General features: G+C 41.2%; 1 protein-coding gene across 6 annotated transcripts in view; it reads left to right on the top strand.

Annotated features, from left to right (window-relative positions):
- Nucleotides 1-20518, top strand: part of ATXN7 (ataxin 7) — an 83528-nt gene that overhangs the window by 17574 nt on the left and 45436 nt on the right. For 3 of the 6 annotated variants that reach the window (XM_051788795.1, XM_051788798.1, XM_051788793.1), the window contains exons 2-5: nt 915-1007; nt 8694-8898; nt 9054-9308; nt 9797-9865. In XM_051788795.1, the coding sequence (XP_051644755.1) occupies nt 9065-9308; nt 9797-9865 (313 nt within the window). In that variant the 5' untranslated portion in view covers nt 915-1007; nt 8694-8898; nt 9054-9064. Of the gene's footprint in view, nt 1-914; nt 1008-8616; nt 8899-9053; nt 9309-9510; nt 9623-9796; nt 9866-20518 lie in introns of those variants that run through there. The other 3 variants (XM_051788796.1, XM_051788794.1, XM_051788799.1) reach the window with 3 other exon arrangements.

Genomic DNA, 20518 nt, shown 5'->3' with positions numbered 1-20518 from the left:
GGTGCCCTCTTGGACTGCATTCCTCTTGTCTCGACTTTAGTCCAGAGCAGTCTGGACTTGTGTCCTTGGAGGGGAAAAAAGTAGTTTTCTCTGAAGTGTTATCTGGCCCCAGTGCTAGGTTGGCTTGTTTATATGGATCTTCATGGCTTTTTAGTGGTGAAAAAGAAAGTCACCAGTTTAATTTCAAAGCACTTATAAAAATCAATTAATTGATTTTAATATTTTTTAACAGGGCTTTGGTTTAGCTTTAACCAGTTAGGCTAAACCAAAGCAAACCACCCTTAAGTTTAGTTTATACAGGCAACAAGTTTATAAGCATTGAATGAAAGGATCTCAAAAACCTGAGCTTGTGATGGTAAAAGTTCCTTTTGTGGGAAGGCCTCAGTGTGTACGTGTCTCTATTTTCTGTTAAATTCTTCGTCAGTGGTACAGTGATAGTCACTGATGATGATTACGTGAGGGATCGTTTTTAGCTGCCCGCGTTCTATGGCACGGGGGTAAAAATGTCCACGGCTGAGTCCTGAGAGCCCCTGTTGTTGGAGTCGTCCTGCATTCTAGAAAAATCCTCTGTAGGAAATCCAGCACCGTCGTGTTTCCTGCTTGTGATACAGACACATGTGCTTGGGAATCTGGTCAGTAATAGTTGATGTAAGTGCAGTAACTGGGCTGAAGATTGAGGTTTCATCCAATGCATACCTTTCTGGTAATGTCAGGCTGCCATTTAAAGAGCTGCTCTCTACAGAAGAGACCATAACAGCTCCCTGCTTACCTTTCAATTTGAAACCCATTGCAGAAAATATATTTGTAGAATTGATAAAATGCTTCATATTAGTTTTTAAATAGATACAATTATAGTTAGGAAATGCAGTTAAAGTTTCAAATTCCTTATTGCTGTACTTTTTCTTTACTTTCAGAATTAATCAGGTACAAGTTAGGAAAAGCTTCCAAAATCTGAACAGATGAAGATCAATTGATAAGTCAACCCAGCGATTCACCATACTTTCAAGGTACTGTGACATGCTTACCCAAATATTTTCCTTAAGCATAAGATTCTCGTGCTTTATCTGTGAGAAGTGTGGAGAACAGGGTATTAGCAGGGTTGCAAAGCAAGTCTGAAGTGTTACCAGTTGCAGAGGGGAGACTTTTTAAATGCAGATGTTTAATGTGTGTTTCAGTGGGAAATAAAGTGACCTGACAGTCAACCTAGAGGGAGTTCAGTGCATGCGACAGCCAAACTTAAAAAGATAAAACTAACTTGGATTATATCTTTCAGTCAATTAGGTGAATAGATTTGTAAAACTAAGTTGTGGCAGACAGGGAATATAATAGAATCAACATTTTTAATTTATTAGTTTTTATATTTTAGAAGAAGTAATCTCCTTTTTATGAATAATTATTTTTGTCTACCTCCATGTTTCCATGATATGTTAAAGCATTTGAAGTCTGTTAGGCCCTGGTATATACCATAGCCTACCTGCTGCATCAGTCCTGTTATTTTACAAGTTTGGAAAGTAGAGTTGTAAACTGAGGTGACGACTTTACAGTTGCCTAACACAGTGAGAGTATTCTCCATGACCAGTGTACATGGCAGAATGTTAGAAAAAAAGAGAAAATTATGATAATAAATTGAAATTTTGTCTAAAAGGCTGCTAGTGCAGGTTATTTTATCAGGTACTGCTAATTCATTGAAACAATATCTGTTTCTTTCTCTGTTTCCCTTACATTTATCTCTACTCTTTATCATCACGTGCATTTCACCATTTTGTATATTTTTGCTTAACACCACAAAAGAAAAGACTTCACCCTTATGCACAGACATGAAGAATCCAGACTGTTACAGCCTGGCCACTATTTGCTGTGCAAATCATCTCTTAATGTATTTAAAAATAGATTGCAGCAGAAAGGGCCAGTTAGCATGGAGTTGATCTGCAGAACTTATTTAAGTGGCAGAGTTAACCTGGGCTCAGGAACAGTGAGGAATGTTTGTCCTGGTCTGGCTCTTGCAGTATGTAACATTGGAAGCTGTAATACTTCAAGGTTTTATTACAAAATGATTCCCTGGATTTTCAAGCAGCCGGAGAAGTGGCTGTCTTAGTGAACCCAGAGTACCTGGGGTTGCAGAAGTTAGCTTTGTTCTTATCTACTTCCTTGCTCCTCATCACTAAATCAGGCCACAACATCTATCAGGTTTTCATATAATCGTAGGAAAGTCTAGATTGGAAGAATCCTCTAGACATCATCTGGTCCAACCTTCTATTGAAGATGGGTTATCTGAGGCCTGGTCAAGCCAAGTGTTAAGTATTTCCAGCAAGGGAAAGTTCACCATTTCTCTGAGCTGCCTGTTCCAATATTTAATTGTTCTCACAGTAAATATTTTTTTCTTACATCCAGACAGAAGTTCTGAAGCAACTTGTGCCTGTTGACTCTTGCCCTGTCACTGTGTTCCTTTTGAAGAGAGTACCTCCATCTTCTCTATAATTATCTTTTAGTTATTGGAAGACTCTGATTACATCTCCCCTGAACCTTCCCCTCTTTAGGCTGAGCAAACCAAATTCCATCTGATTTTTTCATGAAGTTTTCCAACCTTGTAATCATTTTGTTGGCTCTCTGCTGGACCCTGTCCAGTTTTTTAATGTGTCTCTTGAAATGGCTCAGTCTTCCAGCCTGTCACAGTCTCTGTACATAGTAACATTTTGGGTTCATCTACTTGTCTTCCTAGTTTTTGTGTCATCTACAGACTTGGTAGGAATGCATTTATTCCAATCATCCAGATAATTTTAAAAGATATTGAATAGCATTGAGCCCAGTGTTGACCCCACAAAACTCCATTTGTGAGTGATTGCCAATTTGATTTTGAGCCATTACCACCCTTTGAGCACAGCAGTTTAGCCAGTTTGCCAGCAACCTCAGAACCTCAGGGTCCCCATCTGTGACCTTTCAAACTAACTCTCTTAGCACCCCTGCATGCAGCCAGTCAAGTCCCACAGATCTGCCCATGTCCTATTTGTGTGATACTTTGTTGTTAACTTGCCAAGCATGTGGTCAGTGCAGGTAACATCAGCAAAGCATCAGCAGGCAGCAGTCAAACATGAGAAGAACGGTATAAATTTAAATTTCCTTGTGCCAGGGTTCTCAGGATCCTTGATTTGTGGTTAATCAGCATGTCAAACTTCTGAGGGTCTCAGGCAGCTTCACATCATAGGCTGGTGTTATTGTAGTCTCAAGGAACTCGAGTCCTGTGGGCTGTGCTTGGACCCGGAGTCTTGGAGCCATGTGGACAAACTGGCAAGAAACCAGGCAGGGTTATGAAACCTTGTGTGGTAGGTAGGTTCCATCAGAAGATCATCAGTACCAAATTGTCCCCATTGAGTGTTTTGAATTCAATAAATGGAAACTCAGCACTAATGTTTTGTTACAATTGGCCTGAATAGCTGTATATTTTAATAATTCTAAGTTGTAATGTCATATTCTCTGTGTATAAATGAGAATTTAAAAGGTCATACCTATTTCTGATTCCTCTGATTAAAATGATTCATCTGCATAATTGGGTTGCTGAAATTGTTTTAACATTTCCAAATTCAAAAGGTGATTCCAATACCTTATGTAAAATTAATAAACATTAGTTTGATTTCCAAATCATTAACTGGATGCATGTTGTGTAGTTTTACCTATTTATCTTTAGCATTTGGAAACTTTGTGTCACTATTGAATGTTTTCTCTGCAGATTTCTCTTCAAGAATTGACTCTTATCTAGTGACATCTAAGCACAGGATCTGTGCTCCTCTATTCCTTTTCTGTTTTAGATCTCTGTGTCATCAATTCTTGCAGAAATCTGACTTGCCTTTAAGACATATTTGATAGTTAAGAAAAGAAGGAAGTGGTTGCAATGTTTTGATAGATACTGTATATTTTATTAATGCATGGCAATAATGTTGGCTTATAATTTGGGTGTAAAAGTGTTATTGTGGTGTTTGGATAAACATATAGGAGCATGTAGTGCATTCTCATCCTAATGCAGAATTCTTTGCAGATTTACTCACACTTGTTAACCTTCATTGCCCCATTCCTCCCTCTGAGAAAAGGATACTTTAAGTTATTCTTCTTATCTTAACAATATTGTTCTGTTCTGGTACAGGTGGTTGATAGTAGGTACCCACAGTAATTTCATATTCCAGTATTTAAAGTAGCTGTATTCCAGCACTTCTGAGCATCTTCAGCTCCCCCTTTGAAGTATTACTCATAAATAAAATTATACACATCAACCTGTTCCCAGGATCTGTGAGAAAAAGGATAATAGACTGGCATGGTTTCTTATATAATTTTTTGTTTTGTGCTGCAGATGATTATTATTTTGCAGGATCATGGTCCTGTGTTTAGTTATAAAGGGAGACATTGCTCCATTTCACTGAACTACTGGTCACCACAATGTGTTTTTCTTGACATATTAATATTTTTTCATAGAGGGGCTTAAATTAAATGGTCTGTTTTATGTGGCTGGATGGTTCTATCTTCATCTGGATGTTCTGGTTTATATGAATTTTTATCTCTTGCTTCCTTACTTGTCCAATTATATTCTCACACTTCTCATGCTGGAGATATATTTTAAAATGCACAGAATGTGCTCCCCGTTCCACCGCTGTCAGCAGGAGCTGATGGGAGGGTCAGGACTTCAGCATATCAGCTGCTTGAGTTGTCACTTCATCCTCAATCTCATCTACCAACAAGTCTTCAGTAATAATGTTTCTTCTTAGTTTTAAAGCCCTTCTTGATCATTTCATACCTTTTGGCTAGAATTAACTTATTTGATTTCCTTTAATGCCATTATGCCCCTCAGAGCTTTTTCTTGACAGACTTTGTGAATTCACTACTTTCCTTTCTTCTGAGTGCTGATTAAGTGACACCCTCGTGGGGTTCTCCCTGTCTTCCCTTTGCACTTCAGTTCTCGCATCCTTTCACTTTCATTGTGGAAAATCATCGGTGAATCGCATCATTGTACTTCTGCTCTTAAAAGAGTTCGGCTGCAGATTCATCCTTCCTTTTTCATTCCAGTTAAGAGTTGTCATATCTCAGGTCCTATACAGAGGCTGTCATACAGATTCTAACTGAACAGCTGAAGTAGGTGTTCCCTGTTTGAACGGCTTTCCCGGACCACCTGGCAAAAGAATGAAACCTGCTGGTACAGGTGAAAAAATGCCTGCAGTGTCATGCCACAAAATAACCATTCGCTGCAGTTTTCAGCAGTTGCATGTTGTTTGTAGGCATACATTTATTCATAGTGTCACCAACTATGTTTAATATGTTGTTAAAACTATTTAGTGAGCTTTAAAACTGTGAGTTTTCTTTTTTTGTATGTTTCGTTTCCTCTTTCTGTCTCCTTTCTTTCCTTTTCCAGGCTGTGTTATATAGTTTGTTTATGCTTTCTTCACATCATTATTTGGCTGTTTTCTCTACATCATCCATTGTTTTCTGCTGTTTTCCTGCCTCACATTTTTCCTTCCCCACTTTCTCAGCTTAACTCCTCCTTGTGTTTTCTCTCTGTTCTCCAAATACCTGTTCTCATTCACAGGTATGAGCAGTCTATGGTTTTTCACACATTGTCTTAGTCCCAGTGCTACTGCTGGGGCTATTTTGCTTCCCCAGCTAAGTCCTTAGAATTGGTGGCGTTTCTGGGCTCCTTTTTGTTCTCTTAAAGAGAACCATTGGCTTTTAGGCAGTGCTTCCTGCTCCTGACCACTTAATTCACCCCACTTAATTCTGGATGCCTAATGCAGGTGACTAATTTATGTGCATAGACATCCTTGACTACTTCTGTGGTCAGTGGGAAGAGAAGGGTTTCTTGAAAAAGTGTTTTGCATCAGGAGGGACCAAACTGATCCCAAAAGTATCCCTGGCTCTCCACTGACCGCCGCGGGAGTTTTGGATGACTGCACTCCTGACTGGATGTCTCAGATCTGTAACACTCACCTCTGTTAAAGTCTGCAGCTTGTACATGTGTTTTCAATTCTGATCTCCTTGTAACATGATGGATTTTCATCGTTTTCCCTTTTTTAGCCTAAAATAATCAATGCATCCATGTATGGCATTATGGAAACAATTTAAGGAAATCGAACTTGTGTGCTTGAAAGAACCCAAACACATATTCAGCCCGGTGAGCTTGTGGGAAAAGAAAGTTCTCGCCACTTCCAGTGCTTGTAAAATCAGTTTTTCATCTGCCCCTATTCTTGCTCTCTGACTAATTGGTCTTGTGCACTGAACTGATGAACCAGTCCTTCTGCTGCCACTTCCCTCCCTCTGCTGGAATACTGATGTACTCACGAACAGTGGGGAAATATTTCAGTAGCGGAAGGTTTACTAAAGGACAGCCCGAGGCCCAGACTGCAGAATTAGATCTTGAGTGGGAATATATGGGAAAGAAAGAAAAGCTGTGATTGAGGGAGGGAAAGAAAATGCAACAACCAGATTGAAAGAACAGAGAAGAGCCAGAAAGGGGGTAATCAAAGCTGTATGAAATAACAGTGGCATGTGCTTTACCTGTGTGGCTGGCACTTTTGAATCAAGAGGCGTTTCTGAGTAACTTGATGAGTGTCAACTTCAGAAACTGAAAAGTTGATTATTTATTGGTTTGTTAAAGTAATTAGCTAATCAATGTAATTTTGCCAAATTAAGCCATTTTGCTTTTGCATGATTTGACATACATATATTGGTAATGTTTAAAGAAAAGAATCATGTGATGTGTGAACATTAAATTAATATGCCATGGTCAACTCTGTCACTGTTAAAGGATAAGGGATGGTATTCTGTGGCTCTGTTTGGTGACTCTTCACTATATTTGCTCTATGTTTTTGTTAAAAAAAAAAAAAAAGCCTTTATGGATTTGATCGACACTTGGACATATAAAGGATTCTTTTTCAAACTGCAGCTGAGGCAGCTTTCTGATGACTTTCTCCAGGACAAAGGACCCGCATGAATGAAGTTTGTAATATAAACAAGAATATTTGACACAGAGAATATAGACCTATCTGTAACTTGCTTTATCCTATAGCTGGAGTCTGAATTCAGCTATGGATGTTATCTTAGGCTGCATTTGTGAAGCACTTGAAGAACTAAGCTTAAAAGAAATCAATCATAGGTTATTTTTTTTCCCCATTCAGCTTCTGTACCACAAAAAAAAGCTGAGGTTCTGTTCAGAAATTGTTTAGCACCTGATGGACATTTTTTTTCCAGTGATGTTCTCAGCTTTAATTCTAAGTAGTTTTCTATATTATAAAGTATTCTAATTGATAATTAATCAAACAATAATGCCTTCCATTCATCAGTTATCTTTAGACTCTGGTACCATGAACACCTTTACTCATGTTCAGACTAAGTTGAAGAGTTTTTCGAAGCTACAGTGCAGCAAAGAGCCAGTGTAACTGTCTGAAAGATCAGGGCCCATCTTAGAAGTTGATGGCCTTTGATAATTAATCCTGCTACAAATGTCTACAGCAGAAGTCACAGTTGCTCTCTTTATCTAAATTTTATGGTGTTGGCCTTTTATTAAGGAGTTAAGTTAGACTTGCAGTGATCAAGAGGAGAGGAAAATCACTCTAGCTGTTCTGTGTTAGATCTGCAGTTTTATGAGATACATTCAGAGTGTGACATAAATTATCAGTTGGGTGGAACACTGAAACTATTCTTATAATTACAGCCTATCCCATCCCATCTGACTATGGTATGATGAGCTTGAATTTATAGATCTTTTACATACATAAATTTGGAAAGAAACAGCTCTAGCTTGTATAGTCCCACACTTTAAATGAAAAATAGAAAACGAAAATTAGCTAAGCCTGCATGTATATACACCCCTGCAGGACTGGGACTGTGTATTTTAAAACAATTTATTTACAGTTCTGATTTCTGCTGTCTGGTTTTGCACATACCAGACAAAATATGAGATCTGTGAGCAGTTCCACTGATGGTGCCAGTCCCATGCTCTCGAGCTCACCTATAGAGGAGGCAGCACATAAGATTTACATGTTTTTAGCTGTTCATCAAGGGTGTTTTACTGACAGTGGCATCAAGCATGGCCAGAAATCTTTGCAGATTGTGACCTGAGAGTTTAATTTTACATTGGTACTTGAATATTTTAGTGGAGAGAAAACCCTATAATAAATGAATTCCAAACCCAGATTTTTTTTTTTTAATCAAACAACTTGGTTTTTCCAACGCTTAAACTTTGTTACTGTGAGTCGTCAGGCACGACAGCATCCTTTAATCCTCGCTTTTAACACCGCTCGACGTCATCCCAAAGTTTAGGGGGGAAAAAAAAAAAGCTGTTTAAGAAGAAATGTGGAATAACAATGACAAGACCCTCCCCTCGGGAGACAGGTTACGGGTATAACGAGGGCAGCAGCGAGCAGGAAACTCGCTCGGTGTCCCCCCCTCCTGCCCGGGGCGAGGAGGAGAGGGAGGGAAAGGCTGGAAAGGAGGGAGGGGAGGGATGGAGGGGAGGGAGCGGCGGGGGGGGAACGCGCCCGCCCGGAGCGAGTTTCCTGCTCGCCGCTGCCTTTAAGGAGGCGCCGGGTTTAAGGTGGACCGGCGGGGAGGGGCGGGGCGCCCATCCCGGCCCCGCCCGCCGCGTCGCTCCCGGCCCCGCCCCCTTCCCGGGGCAGCGGGTGCCAGGCGGGGTTGTGATGCGGCCGTTGTTTTTGTAGGGTCGCGGGGCCGCGGTGCGCAAGGGAGCGAGGCGGCCCATGGAGCCGGGGCTCGCCTGGCGGGCGGCGTAGCCCTACCCCCGGCTCCCTCCCGCCGCTTTGTTAGCGCAAACCCAAGCGCGCCTCACCTACACGGTGAAGAGGAAGGCAGCGCTCCCCGCACAATAATGGGCACCCGGGCGCTGCCCCCCGGGCCGCCGCAGAGGTGAGTCGGCGCTGCCGCAGGGCCGCAGGCTCCCGGCGGGGGGAGAGCAAGGAGAGAGCGGAGCGGGGCGCGCCGTGACAGCGGCGCGGCGCCGCCGCCTTAAGAGAGCGCGGCGCCACCTTAAGCGGCCGCTGACTTTTCTCGTTACATTGTAGCAGCGGAAAGAATGTCGGCGCGGGCCGCGGGTGACGTCAGGAGGGAGCAGCGCGGCGGCCCCGCCAGGCAGCGGCAGCGGCGGCCCCGCCACGGCGAGGGAGGAGGCGGAGGAGGCGGGAGCGGCGCCGGCCCCGCCGCCACCGCAGCGGCAATGGCGGCCGTCGGGGAGCGCAGGTCCCTGCCCAGCCCCGAGGCGATGCTGGGGCAGCCCTGGAGCCACTGGGTCGATGCTGCTAAACTTCACGGGAACGACGGTGAGTGCCCGCCCGCGCCGCCCCCCCCGCCCGTCCCCAGCGCGCCCCGCGGGGTGCGGGTGCCCCGGGCGCGGCCCCGGGACGGCGCGGCGGGTGCGGGGCCCGGCGGGGAGGTTGGGTCGGTTCCTCCCCCCCGACATTCGTTGCCCGGTGCGCGCCCCCGGCCGGGCTCGGGAGCGGCGCGGAGCGGGCAGCGCTTGCCCCAGTTCCTGTAATCCGGGACACGGTGCGGGGAGGTCGGATCCGGTCCCCGGAGCACGACACCTCTTGCCCTGGATTCAGCCGGGGCGTGGGGCGGGGAGCTCCCGCCGCAGGTGAGGCATCCCCGGCGCTGACAGCGGCTCCCCCGCGCCGGGAGACCTCGGGCACTGCGATCCCGTGTTTACTGCCCGGTGTGTGCCCACGGGGGAACGGGCTACAGGTCAACAGCCCTCCCCTGCGACTTCAGCACGGGTTGAGATCTTGTCTTGTGGCTTTTTTGGTTCCAGGAACAGCATTAGAAGAAAGTTTCAAGGAATATGGAAGAAACCGAGAAGCAATGCGACTTTGCCGAGAAGGTGAGTGCAATTCATTCTTAAGAAAAGCGTACAGAGAAGTTTTCCTGCTCATAACTAGTTGCAGGAGGGACCTGCATGGAAAAGAGAAAGATAACTCTGATCCTATAGCTTTGGATTTGGGACTGTGGCCTGTCAGTGACTGGTGTTATTAGCATTGCTATTAAATTAATACCTAATCTCAAACTACGAGTTAGGACATAGGTTACTTATTGTCTTTACTGTATTTCTATATGGATCTCTTCTTTTTTTTTTTAGCCTATAAATAGTCCTAAAGAAGATGTGTGGCCAATACTGATAATATCTTCTCTCGAATTAATATATTTTGATTCTTGGTATAATCCATGTCAGCATTTGAATATCAATCCCTTCCTCTGTCATGTCAACATGTTATGTTTATTGCTTGGTGCACTGCTAAATGAGAGTGACCTTTCACCTGTGATTAGCAAAAGCCCATTAAGGCCTAGTTTGTTGCGAGAGTAACAACTTGGAGTTGTAAGCAGATGATGAATGAAAGCTGTAGTTTATTGGTTACTTTCTAACAGGCAGTGGAAAAAAAGAAGGGAATGAGTCTGATTTGTGATGTTAATTTTTGTTTGTTTTTCTAATTTAACAATTATTTTGTAGCAGAGAAAGGTTCTAAAATTGTCTTAATATTGTTGGTACTTGGTTCCCTTGGACTGTCTGAGAGGTGTGCTGGAGAAGAGGCCCAGCTGTTTTAGACACTAGAACAGTTAGACCAGAGTCATTTGTTTGATGCTAGATGTTTGATGTTAGAAATGGAAGACTGAGTTTGTAAACATGGTTTACAATCACAGGAGGCGGGACTTGCCGGGGACCTTAGGAGGTGATCTGATTCAGCACTTATCGACTTTTGAGCTACAAACAGCAAATAAGACCTAAAGCAAGGTGGCACAGGCTAGTTAGATTGGGAGGCAGTGATCCATACTGAGGCTGAATCAAAATGGCTATTTTTTGTAGAATTCCCTATGTTGCTAAAATTTGGGAAAAATCAATTTCTAGGATCAGAGTCAATGGTCACTGACTGGGAAGAAAGATGCAATAGGCAGCTGTGCTGCAGCATTCACATTCACTTGGGTCATTTTGCTGTCTTTTGAGTGTATCTCTAAGTTCTTAGGCACTTGAAAAATCACTTTATTACTTCATTGCCAAGTTCCAATGTAACAGTGCTAAAAGAGCATTTACAACAATAAGCATGCACGTTATCATAGTAAAGATTTTACTAATAAGGATTTTCAAACATTTGCTCTTATTTCTGCCTCTTAAAATGCAAGCATCTAAGGTTTCCAGATTTTAACGATTAGCTGGCAGGGTAAAGACTAATCTATCTTATTTTTTTTTCCCCTCTGGAGAGAGATCATGAAACTGTTTTTGCATAGGCTGGTCACTGAGACACAACTTTTCCACATTGACTCGAACTGTGTGAATGGTTTGTAGGGTTATGAGTTGAAGGAAGGCCATAAAAAACTTTGAGAATTAAAAGTGAAACTTAGTAGCTCTGTCAGGCTTCCAGAAGTCTATTTATTTTAGTTGCTTTATAACATACGAATGAGACACTGACTTGGTGTATACCTGTAGCTGGTCTCTAGGGAGCTCAGCCTACTACAAAATAAAGCTGCAGTGGTATTAATTAAGTTTAAATTAACTTAAGGAACTAGAGGAGTAGCAAAACATGCCAGCATATATATGTATTGTGTTATCAAATAAAACTTCGAAAATCCTCTAACTGATTTGTTTTCCCAGGAAGAATTTTGCCTTCAAAGTCGAGGAACAAACATTTATTGGACTGTGTAAACCTTGGTTCTTAACACAGAAAGGTGAACCCAAAGTATAAGTTTTGTCAAATCCTCTCTAACCTCAACATTTTTGTCATGGTACCACACAGTATTTTAAATACAACTAACAACAGAACTCCTTGTCTAAGAAAGCTACTGCTCTACCGATTGGGAGTTGACTCAGAGGCCCAACTTCACAAAAGGATTTCAAGGTTATTTAGGCTAATTTAACCTTGCATTGCAACTCTTCCAGTTTGCATAAAAGAATTAAATATTCATGGCCTGGAGAGGGAGCGAGGGAAGGAACATGACTTTACAGCCCACATATTAGAATTGGGTTCAAAACCAAGAACCATTTTCTTTATTTAACAACTGTCAGACTCCCACTGGCCTGTGTACCCACTGGGATATGGGTGGTAGCTGTTTCTTTTCCCACATGCTGTTTCTCTGCATCCTCTGGTTGGAATGGCCCCATCCTGCCTGGTGGCAAGAGGTGGATTTCAGCCTCACAGGCAGTGGAGTCTTAGTCTCCTGAATGAAGAGTGAGTGTTACTGTTGTTGTAACACTGTATTAAAGAAGAGGCTTAACACTGCCAGCTTTTCCTTTTGTTGTGCTTTAAAGGAAAAGAATGATGCCTGTTATTCTTTTAAAGGAATAAAGGACATAACTGTGTAATTCCGGGGCAACATTTGCAAGCAGTGGAGAGAGGCAGGGTTCCAGACACACCTTTGTCGCTGGCATTTCCTATTTGCTGATCAGGCAGCTCCTCTCTCAGCATGCTGGTGGTTGTGAAGCCTGATGAGTCCTTAATACCTGCCAGTGATGCTAGTTCCACACAGGGATCAGGAAACTAAAATTAGTTCATAGTCTCAAACACTTTTTTCTACATCCAGCCCTCCTTTTCATAATGAAGCTCATGTCAAAGTAAGAACTAGAATTTGAATTTGGGCTTCCCAAACTCCCAGTGTTTGTCTCTCTTACTTACTTCCCTGTTTATTTTTCACGACTCTTATAAGCTTTCTGTTCTGCTAATCCATAATATGCAATCATTCCTGCTGGGATCCTCACAGACCTTCATCAAAGTAAGAAACTCATTGGATACTTTCTTACATGTTGCTTTTTGGGACAGGAACAGTCCACACTGAACTTTGATGTAGAAATCAGAGTTGCAGGAATAAGGTATGGGCCCAATGGACTTGGGTTGCTCTTGTTATAGAAAATCCCCAAAAGATGGAAATGAGAAATCATCATGGGAAGATTTTACTTTAAAGTAACCCTTAAAATTTACTTTGATTTTGTACACTGATATCTTCTTGTGCTGAGCAATCCTATCAATATAAGAACATGTTAGAATCAATTGTGCTTATTAATTATTTTCATATGTAATTGACTTGACAATCTTTTGGCTCCTCCAGTCAATTAATTAGAGCTTGTGAACCAGCTAGAGGTATGATTCCCCTGCCATGCAGTTTGTGCTGTGATGAAGCAAGGATAGCACGTTGCATTATAATCTGTAAATGCACTTTGAAACAGCGAGGCAAAAATCTCATCCTCTTCACGCATTTTCCTTATTTTGAAAAGTAACTTTGCTGAAGTGCATCTTTCAAACTTGTTTGTGTGATAGTGGGAGTGTGTGCAATCAGATGCAACCAAAATGTTTTTATACATTCAGTTGATCTTGGAGATGTAGCAGATCTTGAAAGGAGGTTGATGTGTCTGTAGTATCTGATACTGTTTAGTTTGAAAAAAATGGATTCTTAGTATCAAACTTTAATCACTTAATAAAACAGTTTTTCAGGGGATTCTGGCTAACTCATGCTGAATTTAGTTTGCTTTTAAAAATTTTTCTGGCCGTTGTTGTGAAGAGGATCTCTAAATAGAACTGTGTGTGTAAGTGTAGAGTTCATGCGTGGTAACTTTGACAGGCTTCAACAGAGTGAACTTTTGCTTCTTACAAAATTTGACAACAGTTTGGCTCGTCTTGCTCTGTGGAAGAGCAGAGAAGCTCTGGATAGAAACAGTGAGGCCTAAAGTTGTTTATTGGGGCTGGGGGCCTAACCTTCTCTCCCCCCAAGAAATTCTGACTCTCCTCACAGAAAATTTCCAGTTGCTACCAGTTATATGTGCTGTTTTAAATAAAACAAAAACAGCAATCCCCCCCCCAAAAAAACCCCTAAAAAAACCAAACCACCACCACTCCCAAGTCTGCATTGGAGAGACAGAGAGAAAGAACTCATGTGCATCATCATTACATGCATTTTTACTTATTAATCTGTACAACCCTTTTGAAGTGGTTGGAGTAAGAGTCTGTTAGATTCTTATATTGACTCATAAAATAATTTTTAAATATCTAAAATGATAAAAATTATAAAAAAGGAAACTATATAGTGTCTCAGAGGGGAAAATAAAAGCATGGGGAGCAGAAGAGGGATTTGGTTAGACAATTTAAAATTGTTTGGGTTTGATTTGGTTTTAATAGCTTGTCCAGTGCATTCTGTAACCATGGGGTGTCTTTACTAGAGCTTAAGCATCTCATTCTTTCAGTTACACAGACAGAGTCCCTTTTTTTAGTTTGATTTTTGCGTGTTGCATCCTTTGAGAGGTGAATCCTTTGGTGCTGCCTGTTTCAAACACTTCACCATGGCTTATAGTTAACTGGCAACAGACTGTAGGAGGACAGAACATGTGTAACTTGGGTCTTGAGCTGAATTTGATCAATTGTCATTGATCAAGATAGTTGAATCTTTGCTGAAAAGTGGTCTTGGCCACCCTTACAGCTTCCATACAGTCTGCCAGTGATTTGTTCTGTTTGTACTTGGTGCTTCTTAGAATCCCAAGGAAGTTTGTGGTTGCTCTCTGGATGTAACTGAGCTATTTGGGATGATCTGGTCATGAGGGGAGATGCAGAGGAGGCGGTTACTTTATCAGAGGCTGAGTTAGTTGGGTGATGGTCAGTGTTGCTCAGCAGTATCACGGGTCAGAACCGGTGCTGGCTGTGGGGTGACATCGTGTGGTACCAGTCTTACAGTTTTTAGGCTATTCTGTCTTAGTAAAGCAAGTGTTTAATTTTCTGTAGGAATGCAGATTGTCAGCTTTTGGTAGGCACCTTCAGAAAACTCTCCAGAAGACTTTGTGACAGTACAATCAGTCAGGAGAGCAGGTGGGAGCAAATTCTGTTCGGCATCGTGTCACCTGATAACAGTTGAACTTCTGGTCTTTGACAGTTAATATGTCCTGGGGATAAAAATAAAAGACTCCATGAACCTCTAGGGCATTCAGCAGAAGCTTTGAGATTTGATTATATTAATTGCTATTAATGGAAGTTACCAGAGCTGTGATGGTACTAAGAGCTATGCAATGAACTCTCGTTCTTCTCGAGCCCTTGCTGGGCAGGGTTGAGCAGTGAAATCCAGGACTGGGCCAGAAAGGTTCACTAGAAGCCCAAGGTCTAGAATTTTCCCAGTAGCAGGTTCAATAAATAATTAAAGTGGTGGTGAAACTTCTGTTTCAATATTAAGTTGTAAATACAAGTAAGAGACAGCATCTTATTTCAAATTTAAATTTGTTTTTATTCAGCCTTGGGAAGTGCTCAATTGAGTTGATTTTTCTTGTGTTAAATCATGTCAGAGATGCTTAGAGGGCTCCATAGTCCTTGACTGCCTGCAAATACACTGTGAGAATTTTTAATAGATTGAAATAAATATTTTAAGGTAGCAGTACAAAGTGCCATGCTTCTTTTTTGACATTCTGCATAGCTCTTCACAGTCTGTAATCAGATAAATCTCTTCTTCATTTCATTGCATTTTAATTGACTATTTACACAACAAGTTTTAAGGATCTGTGGGCTGGTTATCGTAAAACAATTACAAGGAGACTTTAAAATTGCATTGAACTGTGTAAGAAAATTGCGGAGATTTTATGAGATTGCTTGAAAAACATGCAATTTGAAAGGATGCTACTTTTGAAATTCTTTGCAGTGAATGACTCTCATTTTCTTCTTGTTATTTTTTTCTCCTTAAATCCAAGTTCTGTTTACAATATTTAATTATTTCTGACGAGATGAGTCAGATGTTATAAATAGAATATTGTGATGTTAGACTGCAAGTTAGAACTGTGTCATCTCATATGCTTTAAAGATACTTTGCAGGTTTTAGATATTACCATATTAGTGTGATATTGCAAGGCCTTGGAGACTGTCACTGGAACTGCAGCCACAAAACTACCTCGGTCTATCCATAATTTGTGAGAAGGCAGGATATTTTCTTTTAATAAGAACCTTTTGAAATAGTTGTCTATACACATATGTAACAGTCGGGAATTCACTGTTATCTAATGCTTCTTAAGTGGTATGTGTGATTAGCTAGGTTATCCCTGTGCAGAAGAGGTGATATCTTGATAATACTTGGTTAAAGATTGCTTTTTGTATAGTTTCTGTGCTATATTTAACAACAAATGCTCAGTAACAGAAGAACAGTGCAATAAATATGTAGAAATGTGACTTTCTCACGAGTTGGTAACATTATCTTCTAAGTAGAGCAGGAAAGACAAAAAGGCTTAGTGAAGGATACTTTTAAATAAATTGGGTTAAGAGGATGCAGATTACTCTCTCTAAGGTAACTATTTTAAAAGCTATTTCTTCCATTGCAGTGGATCTATAAAGGCAAATCTATCCAGTTCTTACACCTCTCCTGGCTATGCCCAGACTGTGGCTGTAACTGCCAAAGGTCGGCTGGGGATAGGTGTGATCTCTTATTGCTTACAAGAGAGAAAAGATTGTATCTTTCACAAACCCTTATAATGTTTGACTTGTAATTAAGTAGTCTAAATAATAGCTAAGATGCTTAAAAATTGTTTCTCTTCCTGTGTAATGAATGAAATCACCACTGCTGTGGAACTTCCCCATATGTATGATACTCAGTGTTATTTCCTAGACATTCTTACAGTGTAGGTGACAGCACAGAGGTGAATAGAGCTTTGTATTACACTTCAAGTTTTTTAGCAACGAGTGTTAAAATCTGACAAAGAAAATTCAAAGTATAATGGAGCAAATAGTATGACTGTAAAAGCAGTTGTCATGGAAAGCAATGAATTTGTTGTAATCTGTGTTCTCATTGCTAGAAGGCTTTGCACAGTCAAAAGCTGTCCTTGTCTGTGCAGCTGTGAGCCAGGACTGGTGATGCTGTGGCTCTTGGACTGATTCTCATGGCAAGTCAGATACTCGTGGTAATCCCAGATACTACGGGGTATGACAGGATATGACTTCATCAAAGTAAACTACACACACAGCTGCTCCCACATTGCTTGGAGTTGTGATTGCTACCTTTAGAAGTGGTCACCATGATGGTAAATATCCTGGGTTATTGGCTCAGGTAGATTAGAAATACTCAAATGCTCAGTTACTTGTGTATAAACGCTGCTCATCAGCCCTTGTGGAATAAGATGGTTTGTGGTAACCTGTTTTTCAGTGAGAAAGATTGTTTATTTACCAGCTCCCCCCCACCCTGATTTCCACTTCCAATAGCTTTGGCATAGCCCATAGGCAAACTTCATTGATAATACAAGGTGAAAGAGATCATTGGTTATGCCTCCCTTCTCTTCTGGGGAAATTATAACAGGCAGAAAACTTACGCAGTGTTCTTGATCTGCTCTTCTGTTGCTAAGCAAGACTTGAATCTTTCATCGACTGCAGTGCAACAGAAAATGCAGCGTTCTCAGCTGGCACTGAGAAAATGTATACAAAGGAGCTGAAGGGTTAAAATCCAGTAGGGACCAGTTTTGAGATTGTAAGCCCGTGTTGTGTGCTTCGGTTCTGAAATCTAGAGCTCTCATGGTTTTATCTGCAAGAAAGTTGGTTGGGCACTTTCACACCTGGAAGTCCTATAGCTGCTTGCATTAAAATGAAGTGTAGAAGCTTTAATGAGTTAAATTTGAAAATCAGGTCATATAGTGAATGCACAGTAAATTGGATGTTTGGATGTTTGTTTTCCATGAACATCAAATTATGTTGTATTTTATCCTCCATAAACTCAGTTTTCCGTCTACAGTTTTCTTCATTGACTGCATAAATGGTGTAGTAGATGTTGTCAGTAGGCAAATTGGTTTATTAAGTGTTACCTGGGGACGTGAGGTGGTGGTGTGAACCACTGAAGTCAGCAAGGGTTTTACTTGTGACTGGAGGGAGGATGCAGGACCAGGTTATGGTGCTCAGTGGTGAGAGAGAAGACAGCCACGTTCACTACAACCTCACGATCAGACAGACAGCAGAGAAGTACTTCACTATGCAAACATTTAATTGTCAGTCCCTAGATATTATAGCCATGGCTTTGTCAAGGTGTGCATAGCCTAAATTACACCCTCTGGCTATTGTTTCAGGCAAAAATACAGAAGAAAATCTGTATCAGTTTACACCTAGGGTGTGGTTCTACAATCGTTTTTTCTTTTTTTTTTTTTTCCCTCCTAGTAATGCTGGATTAAGCAGCTCCTCCGTCTCTGCTTTGTGAAATAACAGTTGTATTCTAACTGTAAAGTTGTTTCCTAAACAAGGTGGTGGCTGCGTAAAGAATATGATTTTCCATCACATATTTGGTCTGGTAATCCTCGAATCCCTTTGGCTGTGTTTGATTGTGTATTTTTTCAGAGTGAATGTGATATGATTTTTACATGTCTACCTACAAAATTGTATAGCATAGTAGATCTTGTATCTTGGTTATCTTTGAGTGTTAGAGATGTTGTATCAGTGAATAACTGCAGTGTAAATCAGGATCAGTTATAAGTGGTGTATTGTGGAAACTAAACAGCAAGTAAGAACTAGTTTATATAATTTAAAGTACTAATATTTTTTTAAAAAATTATTTTTAGTAATTATTTATGTCAGGAAGCCAGGTAATAGAAATCAAAAGTTTCTCTAACATTGCTAAGGTGCTTCCCAGTAACTCTGTAAACTGGAGAAAATACCATTTGAATTTGGGTTACTCTGCTGAAGAAGAGTTACAGCATCATTTATCTCTTATTGGAGTGATATTGCAAATGATGGCAAAAGGAGAGAGAGGCATCATTTATACAGTATACATAAATGTGTGCCATACCAAATATTTTTATCCCTTCAGAACAAATCCATAGTCATGTAGAGTATCCAGAGGCCTCAAACGCTGCGAAGATTTGGGATAACCGGCCATATTTTTGATGGATGTGTCAAAGGAACAGAATGTGTTCCCAATAGTCAGACAGTGTGGGTGTTGGATTATTGAGACAGCCACGTAAAATAATTTGGAAAGTGAATTATTTTCAAAATAATAAATCTTCCCATGAATTTTCCCACTTTTCCCAAAAAATGTTAAAATCATCTGTTTTGTTCCTGTTCAGTTAGAATGACTCTAGAAATGTATTAAAGGAGTGTTTTACTTGCCTCCGACAGCTAGAAAGAAGGCTTTGCTGGGCTTTGCTTTGTGAGGAATATAATTTTGAGGTTTAGGATGTTCAGATAATTTGTTTTTTAAAACATAGAATCTGTGTTTGAACGTGTCTGTTCTGCTCTGCGAACAGAGATGGCAGTCGTCCTGCTCTTGCTGGTACTAAATGGAAGTATTTGAGAGGAAAGGCCTAAATTAATTTCCTGATAGGCAGCATTTACTTCATAAAAGTACTTAAAGATGAATTCTCAAAAGCAATTTTGTTTTTCATTTCTGTGAAAGTTGTGTTACCCAAATCATCTGTCTAGAAATCTTGCTTGTTAAGGAACTTCTCTTCCACACAGTAGTTTGTAATTTATAGAGAAGTTTTGAGCCAAATTCAATATATCTGCATTGCCTACCAAAGTCAGTGTATATAATAGATTGCAAATTTTTGTCCTTAATTCTGTGGGGTTTTTGTGGCTCAGTGATTGAAGGAAGACTTCTACTAGCAGTTGTGTTATGAGACTCTGGGGGAAATATCAGTGTCTGAACCGTACCTGCTATGATTTGATTATGTTTTGTATCTAGGCTGGGCAGAGCCCTCTTCTTGTCTGATATTTCTTCTCTAGAACCTACTTTAACATCCAGCTGACTCAGTTTGCTGTGCCTGGTGTGCTGTGCCTCCAACCACCACTGTTTCCATGGGGTGTTTGGAGAAGTCCGAAATGCATCAGTCTTTGTTTAGGAAATTTCCTTTTGGTTCTGCCTGACTCTCAGCTTGTGCCCTGAAATGGAGGGGCACAGACCACTGTGACATTTACTGGAATAAAACTTGCAAGTATCTTCTGTTGTTTTTGTGGCCTGAATTTAATGATCTGAAGCGCTAGCTTGATAGCCTTGGAGATAAGAATACTATTTTTATCCGCAGAGTAGGTAGAGCACAGGAGTAAAATCTTCAGTGCGCTGTCAGCGTGTCTCATCTGAGGCTTGTTTACAACTGCTTGGGATGCAAAAGGGGTTCTCTGTGCAACACTGCAATTCTGTCCTCCTGCTGACGCCATGCAGAATTGCTGTGGACAACCACAACAATGTGAAGAAAGACCTCTCTCCCAGGAAAGGTCAAAATCACAGCCTGGATAGATGGTGCTCTTCGTTGTAGAATGGGGAGACACAATGGTAAGATGCAGCATCATCAGTTTTATTTATAATTTAATCATCCCAGGAGTTTCCCTGCAGTCGTGTGAGCAGAGTTGTGACCGAGGTCTCACAGGAAACGTGGTGTCATCACAGTGATTCAGGGTGATGTCACTGACTGACAGGAGCGGTTGGGGTGTCCCTACTCCTATGGTGGCCCGGCCATACCCTTTCTTGGACTCCTTTGGCATCTTTCCCCAAGTGCTCCACACTGTTGCTGGAAGCAAAAGCTTTTGAGCAATTTCCAAACACAAAGCGGTGCATTGTGGGGCAG

This window comes from Manacus candei, unplaced genomic scaffold (genome assembly GCF_025592945.1).
Source record: "Manacus candei isolate 608988 ecotype Guabito, Panama unplaced genomic scaffold, ASM2559294v1 h1tg000025l, whole genome shotgun sequence".
Lineage (NCBI taxonomy): Eukaryota > Metazoa > Chordata > Aves > Passeriformes > Pipridae > Manacus > Manacus candei.
The sequence above is the reverse complement of the archived record's forward strand: the minus strand, read 5'-3'. Positions and strand labels throughout refer to the sequence as shown.